General features: G+C 39.6%; 1 protein-coding gene across 3 annotated transcripts in view; it reads left to right on the forward strand.

Annotated features, from left to right (window-relative positions):
- The window catches only part of tspan4a (tetraspanin 4a), a 31,567-nt gene extending 22,587 nt beyond the window's left edge, over nucleotides 1–8,980 (forward strand). For 2 of the 3 annotated variants that reach the window (XM_039647627.2, XM_039647624.2), the window contains 5 exons: nucleotides 2,551–2,625; nucleotides 7,527–7,628; nucleotides 7,711–7,842; nucleotides 8,013–8,096; nucleotides 8,183–8,980. In XM_039647627.2, coding sequence (XP_039503561.1) covers nucleotides 2,551–2,625; nucleotides 7,527–7,628; nucleotides 7,711–7,842; nucleotides 8,013–8,096; nucleotides 8,183–8,251 — 462 coding nt within the window. In that variant the 3' untranslated portion in view covers nucleotides 8,252–8,980. The remainder of the gene's footprint in view (nucleotides 1–2,550; nucleotides 2,626–7,526; nucleotides 7,629–7,710; nucleotides 7,843–8,012; nucleotides 8,097–8,182) is intronic. The other variant, XM_039647625.2, reaches the window with a different exon arrangement.
- Nucleotides 8,981–9,346: the final 366 nt, after the last annotated feature.

A 9,346-nucleotide genomic window follows, 5' to 3' on the forward strand; every position in this document is an offset into this window, starting at 1 on the left:
CACATGGGGATATATGTGATAATGAGCTGATGAGTTGAATCAGGTGTGTTTGATTAGGGTGCAGTGCAGTGTGTCCATCAGGAGCGGGGTTGAGAAACACTGTATAGACCATTTCACAAGATGTAAACAACACTGGTCCAGAAGCACTTCCTGTTTAAGTTTGTAACTGTTTTCTTTATTTCACATGTGAAGAAAACATCTTAAAGATGTTTGTTTAACTTTTTGATTCAGTTTTAAATGTTCTGTTAGTTGTATTTTATCCCAGCTTTTATGTAGTGTTAAAAAACTGAAACAGGAAGTGCTTCTGGACCAGTGTTGTTTACATCTTGTGAAATGGTCTATAGTATTAGCTGATGCGAGCCTGACTAACGTGACCTGCCAGAACTGACGCTACGCTTGATATCTCATAATCTTCTTCAAAATGATGGTTAAACACCACTGTCCCTATTAGTATTATTTGGAGCCATCAGCAAATGATTCATATCTGAGGATCACCTTATCCTGGGGTTTACACAGTTATCCATTAATTCCTATCGTGAGAGTAATATATACAGTATATATACATAAATCCCAAACAGAATTTTTTCCACCAGCCAATTGAAGAAAAGAAGCTAAAGGAAAACTGCCATGAATACAAGCAAAATCACTCATCCAAACACGCAGACCCTATCTTGCTGGTAATGTTTGAGTGTAAATGTATAGAAAGATAAATGAATCACTGAATTATAATGTTTAGCTGGTGTTGATTTGCTCCCGCTGTTTCCGCTTCAGTGCCGATGTGAGCGTCGTCTGTGAATATATGTTGCTGCAATCACTGCAGAGACTATCGCATTCACAGCCTGAAGATGATTTATGATAAAATATGTCCACATGGGGATGATGATGTTTACAGCTTAAGCTGCTATTTATGTCATGGGCTCATTTCAATGACGGCCTTGACTCTCCTGTGTGTCTTTAACTCCTGTGATTACAGCCGCGTTCAGAACCGCACACACTACTTTACTGCTCTTATCATTCCTGCCTTAGAAAGATATGGTAGAAATAGCAAGAAATGCTGTTCTGAATTCAGCTACAGTGAATTGGCTTTCTTTATTTCCCTCACACAGAATGAGGAAGAGTTAAAGAGATTGGACCAGAAAATACATTTTGGACTTCTCCAGTGAATAATGTTTTCTTTCTTTCTTTGTTTCCATTCAATAAAACAGAAAATATCTTTACAAGACAAAAGTCTCTTCGATGTACTGCACACTTTTTTGCCCAGCAGTGTATATTATGAATACTCTTGATCTAAAAGAAAGAGTATGAATTTTGCTTGAGCATTCTAACAAACTCAGTGTATTTTGTGGACATTTTAGAGATGTTTTATTAAGATAAACCCATTCATATGTAAAGGATGCTTTTGTGTATGATAATTTCACCAAATGTCAGCCACTGAATACATTATTCTGAGTAATTACGTTATTAATAGTTGGTCAAGAAAGTTACCAGTAAAACACCATTATCAGTATAATTTGGGCTTGTTATATTTCAATGCAGTTTTTTCAACTTTTCAAAGAAATGCAAAGAGTTGATCCAGCATGAAATAAAGACTGCAAGATTAAAGGATCTGTAAATGAATCTCGATCCTCTCTATAACGGCCTATATAACATCCTCAGGGGATTTCAGCTGAACACAATATTGTAAAGAGAAAACCACACAGACGCCTTACGATGAAAATGAATGATTCTAACAGTACTAACTGAAGATAGACTCAAAGATGCACTAGTGCACGACACCTAAGAGTTGATTTGTGAGGAGAGCAATCACGTTTATTTTCTGAAATTGCAATAAATCAAGGTTGACGTCAGTCTCTTAGCAAACACTCGAGTCTCAGTTAAACTCAAGAGCTCAAAAAGGCACAAGTAAACCAATATCCTTCAAAAACCTCTCTTCAATATAACAATAACAGATAAATTAATTAATTAATGTTAAAGTTGCAATAGGTGATCTGGGAAATAATAACTTTAGCTTGCTAGCATTGAAAGCATACGATTCCACCCTCCCTGTAAATTGCCATCCAAATCGTCAGCCAAACCACACCTCCTCCAAAGCCACACCTCCTCCAAAGCCACACCTCCTCCGAAGCCACACCGCCTCCAAAGCCACACCTCCTCCAAAGCCACACCGCCTCCAAAGCCACACCTCCTCCAAAGCCACACCGCCTCCAAAGCCACACCTCCTCCAAAGCCACACCTCCTCCAAAGCCACACCGCCTCCAAAGCCACACCTCCTCCAAAGCCGCAAACAAATATGATTGGTTAATGTCAAGTTTTCATAATCAAGACATTTTAAACAATGTCAACTTTGCATTAAAAGTGTCCTAATTTACCGAATGACACTTAATGACAACAGTCATGAACATTCACAAAGACTCCTTCATGTTCATGACAGGGGTTATATCATGTTCATGACAGTGTCATGTCAGTCTTATGCACACCCCTTCAAATAAAGTGTTACCTTCTCTTCTCTCCCATATAAACATACTCTCTCTTCTGATTGTGTTTCTACAGTTCTTCATTCTGTTGCTCCTGATATTGTTGTTGGAGATTCTGTTCATGATTCTGTTCTTCGCATATCAAGATCAGGTACGTGCCAAATGGATCTGTCTTTTTACCCTATTTATTATTTCATGTTATTTCACTGACTGTGGTTGGTCAATAGCGGCATTCAGCTCTCACATATTTAATTGTAATGACACTAAACTGTATAATCAGTGATTTCCAGTTTCATGAGTCTCGTTTCATTTCACACTCCTCTCAAATCATAACATTATTTACACAGAAATCAACATTTAATGACCATGCATTTATTTATGTAGCCATGCAGTAAGTGCCATAATGTCTTTATCATGTCTTTATCATATTTATGATTTATAACGTCAGTATTTGTCTTAAATAAACATATGTTATAATTGAGGGTTAAAAGTCTGTGGGAACCTTTATCTTAACATTTGATTTTCAGATTTGAAACATTTGAAAAAGAGTCTTTACCTTTCTTGGTAAGTTCCCTCAGGATCAGCACTGAGAGCGGTGCAAGTAAGCCTGATATTCTTCATTGTGTTAGTATCATCTACAGCCATGGATATGAATGATATATACAGTTTGATGAATATTGCAGCACTGCAGGACCACAAGGCTGAGCTCAACACAAAGCTCATGCGCTGAGATCACTGAGGAACAGTTGCCGAGAATTAGATCCAAGGACACATGATGACTTCTTTCTCAATGTGATGTAATCAGACAGTCTTCTCCTTCTTTGTCTGTGAGAGAATGTTTTCCATTGGTTTTCTTGGCCATTCTCTTCACAGCACATATGGCAGCGTAGTGTGATGATGGGCATTTTCCAAAGACTCGTCCAAGCATATTTTCACTGGCTGTGTGTCAAATCTCTTCTTCTCTTCCTCCAACACAGAGAGACAAAACACACGATTAATTCACAATTCATCGTGATAATCTTCGTTTTTTTATTTCGGTGAAAATTTGCATCGTGAAGCTAATTAAATTATTACAACATAGAGATGACAAAAATACGATGCAAAGAAAGAGATAAACAATGCACTTTTCATCAGTGTTTTAAAATATAACTTGAATCCGCACAAAATTACACAAATGCACTAAGTTATGTGCAGTGAATATGTAGGCGTGACGTTTGTGAGATGTTTCCATAACTAAAACACGGACAATGAATAATCGCAGCATAAGGAATTGATCAAATGGCGCACAGGTGCTATTGAACAGCTTGGGCTGTGAAACACAAGAGACATATTTAGAAGAAATCAGATTTAGTGATAACACGAGTCTTCATCACCAACAACAATCAGAAATAATATGTAAATTATATTAAATCATGTTTGTGTGTGTGTGTGTATATATACCAGCCTATATCTATCTATACCAGCCTAATGATTTGAACATAAATTATGATATCTCTGTAATGAGACTTTACTGATTTGATAGAGTTATTAAAAGGTAAACTTGACAGACACTTTTGGAGATGTGGGTTTATCCTTCACTTCATGCGGTGTGTTCGTCGTGTTTGTGAATATCACTATTAGCACAGAAAACAGCAGGTGATGGTGTTGGCCTCAGTGAAAAAAACAAATATGATTCATAATTCACCAATAATGTTATTGTTTTTATTCTAAGAAGGCAAAGGTTTGTTGTTTAGGTTTAGAGTCATTGTTGGGTTTAGTGATTATAAATTATCTTTATTGGATAATAAAGGGGAGTGTGTACAGTAAGTGTGGATTGATACACACATCAGCAGAAAGGGAGCGATTACATTGATAAACTGGCAATATGAGGCTGAAATTGTGTTATTCTGTACATACTCTTTCTTCCGGTCCACACAGATGATTAGAAATGACCTCCTTGACCTCTTTCTGCTTCTTCCACTCTACCGCTATTTATTATTTATGATTTATTACTGTATTACATCTATCAGGAAGGCTGTGAAGGGCATCGAGCCAGCAGCCGATGTCGGATCACAGGGACTATAGAAGAGAGGACGCTCGCGCTCGTTCCAAAGTAATGCTTATTTCATGCACATTTACGTTTCACACGACAGCTCCTCATGCTTGCACACAAATCCTGTCTGGAGGACTGTAGGGAAACCCAGTCCTTTGAGGACCGCTTTCATTGGCAGGGTGTAACAGTATAGATCGCTGTCTTGCTCCTGTTTGCTCGTTTCATCGCTGTTTGTGGTGTTGAATAATTCATTGATGACGGAAGTGCAAATCCTCTGAAGTAAAAGCTGCAAAAAACCTTCATTTATAACTCATGCTACTTATGTCAGAAAACTAATATTCCTTAAAAACTTCACCTAACTTCATGTATTCAGCAAAGAATAGTTAAGATGTTTATATGCAATCAATTAGATTTCAAATGCGTTTCATGTCTTTATGTTTACTGCTTCTGTCGAGGAAGTATATTTAATATGCATATGTGCCGACACTACTGCATTCTAAGTGCTGTAAAAGGTTTTTGCTAGCCTGACTCCGTCATACTCATATTATATTCAGAATGTGAGTCTGATATTGCTTCATAGGGCTTTGATTATGAGGCGTGTCCTAAACGAACCAGGAAAAAAAACCTCTGCACTCAATTGGATAGACCTACAACCAATCAGAGCAATGCAGCAAGTCAGCTACATAGTTGCATAGCATGAGTCAACAGAACTCAACTGCACGCACGCTGGAGGAAGTAAAATAATGAGTGTTGATTCACAATTTCACACTATAAGTCCGATAGAATAATGCATGTTTGGCGTGCTGTCCGAGGAGAGGGCTCCGGGCTCGGTACATGGCTCGAACCCAGAGTACTCCCCCCAAAAGCTGCAAATAAAATGCAGGACAGCCGCCAGAATGATGCTGACGGAAAAAAAATTGCGGAATGCAAAGCTTAAGGTATCAGGTTGTTTTTAACGTTGGCCGGGAGTTGGTTGTCTTGAGGTCGGATGGGTGTGCCTCTCGGGGGGGAAGGATGTGAATGGTCTACTGCAGGAGTGGAGGAGAGAGGTATAGCTGTTGCAGTGGAAGCGAGGTGGATAGAGAAAAAGGAGGAGAAGACATTGCTGCGGCAGTGGAGCAAGTTAACCTGGAGTAACAGAGCTGCTGTGACAGTAGACAAACCTGCGTTTGACTCGCTTTCCTGGGATCCTATGGTGGGTTGGGAGGAAGTTAGCTGAGGAGGGTTCGTTGAGCTTTTTGGGTATGGAAGTGATTTGAACGGATGTAACTCTTAAAGGCCCCCGACGACCAGCGACGGGGCTGGGGTTCGGGTTATAGGGTTTACTCTACAGTAACCGTGTCAATGAGACCCGAGACAGGTATATTGGTATATGTATAAGTACACATTGATGAAATGTGTCGAGATGAGATTTTGTAGCATTTATAATCAAGATTAAAGTAGGGATTTGCACCTTTCTTACAATATATTCAAGTTTGATGAGGTAAGTTGAACAAGGACCGAGATCATAAAGAACATGCAGCAGAGATGGGACAGTAGTTTGAGTTTTCAGAAGTAATGCCGAGGACCTTTGCTCTGGGCCAGCAGGAGTGACTTCAGACAAGCACAGCTTTGTTCATTCATCCAACTGTCTCTTTCCCAGCTCATGTTCAGCTCTGTGGGCCTCAGACATTAACACCGGCAGAATGAGTTTCTGTTCAAATCCATTCAAATTGTTTCAATAATAGTTTTTATACAAAAATTAAATTTGCTTGCATTTAATAAATGAGGCTCATACACATTTATGAATTTTTTTTTTATCATTTGCATTTAATGTTTTTTTTTTTATTATTGTCATTATATTTAGTGCGTTTAGAAAAACAGAATAATCTGACCAAAAAAATCTTATGAGGTCATGAATTCTTAAACTAACTGTTCCACATTTGTCATAATTTAGACTTATTCAAGTCAAATGAAAGATTAGTATCAAAAGAGCACACACAGGTTTCTACCCGACGACGAGGACTTCGTCAGAGCAGCCATCGAGTCTTAGACAGCAGTCTAGGTGATTACGTGAGGAAGTTATTGGTCCAATAATTAGAATCTCTGTTGTTTCAGAATTAAGTAGGAAAATACTAGTCATCCAATCTTTTATATCAGCTATGCATTCCGTTAATTATGTAAATTGGTAAGTTTGGTCATGGCGTGAAGAAAATGAGCCGAGTATCATCAGCACAACAGAGAAAGCTAATGCTATGCTTCCTAATGATTTCTCCTAATAGTAGCATGTACAAAGTGAACAGCAGCGGTCCTAGGACTGAGCCTTGTGGAACACCATACTGAACTTTGAACATGTGATTGATGAAGACATTTACTACTAGAAAATGATAACGGTCAGATAAGTGTGATTTAATCCATGCTAATGCAATTCCACTAATGCAACACAATTTCCGCATCTATCCAAAACATTGTTGTGGTGGATGGTATCAAATGCAGCACTAAGATCCAGTAACAGTAAGTCCTCTGCACAGACCCCTATGACCAGCTCATGACCATTTAAATTCTCAATGATGTCAATCAACATTCTGACTTATAACGCTGCCTGAATCATAATGACCAGCATGTTCACTCGTTGGCCAGAGGAGAACCGAGCGACTGAACCTGGTTCATCCCGAGGGTTCCTCATTCTGTCTCTGGTGGAGTTTGTGTTCCTGCCACTGTCGCCGCTGGCTTCACTTCTACTTCATTAGGGACACTTAATATTCAACAATATTATTGATCTGACTGTCATGACGCTGCTGAGAACTGTGCTGGATAATGACTGTTTACTTTTGTGTTTTTAAGCATCATTGAAATCATTATTTTCCTGTTTATCCCTGTAAAGCTGCTTTGAAACAATCGCTACGGTGTAAAGCGTTATAGAAATAAAGGTGATTTGACTTGACATAGCAGATCATGAAGTTTATTATTGTGGGAGACAAGGTCATTCTTATGATGATGTATTGTGCCATAAATCAGCAATTGTTGGCGCTGTGTTGTAGATTGATCTGTATGCGCAGAGTGACCTGAAGAAGGGGCTCCAGCTGTTCGGGACGGAGGGCAACATCGGCCTGACCAACGCCTGGAGCATCGTCCAAACCGACGTGCGTTCACTTATTACTCTTTCCCAGAGCATGGCGAGATGTGGTAACGGTTTTGGTGTGACGATAGTGCTCTGTGTTGTAGTTTCGCTGCTGTGGAGTGACCAATCACACGGACTGGTTTCACGTGTACAACGCCACGCGTGTGCCAGACTCCTGCTGTCTGGAGTACAGCGATAACTGCGGCCTGGAGAATCCCGGCACCTGGTGGACGGCTGTAAGACACACCACACACTGCCCATCCTCAACATGACTGTGTGTGAGCAGGAATTGTACAATAGCGGAGTAACGGATGTGTCTGTGAGTTTGAGCAACGGATGTGTGTGTGAGTAACGGATGGTGTGAGTAACAGACGGTGTGTGTGTGTGTGTGTGTGTGTGTTGACAGCCGTGTTACGAGCGTGTGAAGGGATGGCTGCAGGATAATCTGGTGGCGCTGTGGATCTTTGCGCTCTGCACAGCTCTGACACAGGTACTGAACACACACACACACACACACACACACACAATAATCCGGATATGCGAGAGATTGTCATTGACATGCGTTTGTGTTTCCAGATCCTGGGCCTCGTGTTCTCCATGACCATGTTCTGCCATGCGGTGAAAGCGGACACGTTCTACGCATAGAGAACCGTTCCAGCCGTTCTGCTTCGTCTTCACACACGTCACTCTCTATCGCTGTAGCAATCAAGCCTAACATTTTGCTAACACACACTGATATTTGTAACATGATTTTATAATTCAATTCAACTAAAAAAAAAGGGGGAAAAAAATACAAATGGCAAAAAATAAAAAAAAATTACTGGACAATTTTCCGTCTGTGAAGAAAAAATAGCAATGTTAAACAGAAACTAGTAACTAATGTCATCATTTTATATTTCTATAATTTCATATTAATATGAATGAAATGAACAACAGCAATTTTCATTTAGTCAGAGTGGGTCCTCAATAAATTTAAAAAGCAAGACATTAAGATCACGTTGTTTATTCAGTTCTTGTGTAGAAAGCAGGAGCTCTTATCCTGTCAAACAGAAGCTGAAGTGTGTCCTGCGTGCAGCTCTAGAGTCCTCAAACTCTATTAAACATGTCTGATATTAACGCAATAGAATTATTCACGGAGCTGATGAAACACCTATAAGCATTCATGTTTACTCATCCCTTTCCTTAAGAATGGTTTCAAGGCTGAAATATGAGGGTTATCATTTTATCTAGCGTTTTGTCAATACTTCATTTGAACATGTAACTCATGTTAGTAACATTACATTGTAACACTAGTTCATTTTAAGTCCGGCCATCACTGTTAATGTTATCAATCATTTCTGCTGTTGTTGCATTTATTAAAAAATTAACAACTGATTTTGTAATCCCTGTCAGTAAATCAAATGCTTGTCTGCTAATGTGTGCGTGTGAGAGTGTGTGTGTGTGTGTGCGTGCGTTTTTGTGTGTGATGAGGGAGAGTGTGTGTGTGTGCGTGTGTATGTGAGAGAATGTGTGTGTGCATGCATGTTTGTGTGTGCGTGGTTTTTAGGTTATTACGGTTTCTGTTTTCTATAGTGTGATGAACATCAGCAGTCCTGCAGAGACTGGCGCCTCCTGCTGGTGTAGAAATACAGTGTGTGCATGTGTGAGTGTGTCTGTGTGTGTGTGTGGGTGTGTGAGTGCCGCCTCCTGCTGGTGTGAAGCACAACTGATAATAATCATAAATTTTTCTTGATCCTCATA

This window comes from Pimephales promelas, chromosome 10 (assembly GCF_988280905.1).
Source record: "Pimephales promelas chromosome 10, fPimPro1.hap1.1, whole genome shotgun sequence".
NCBI lineage: Eukaryota > Metazoa > Chordata > Actinopteri > Cypriniformes > Leuciscidae > Pimephales > Pimephales promelas.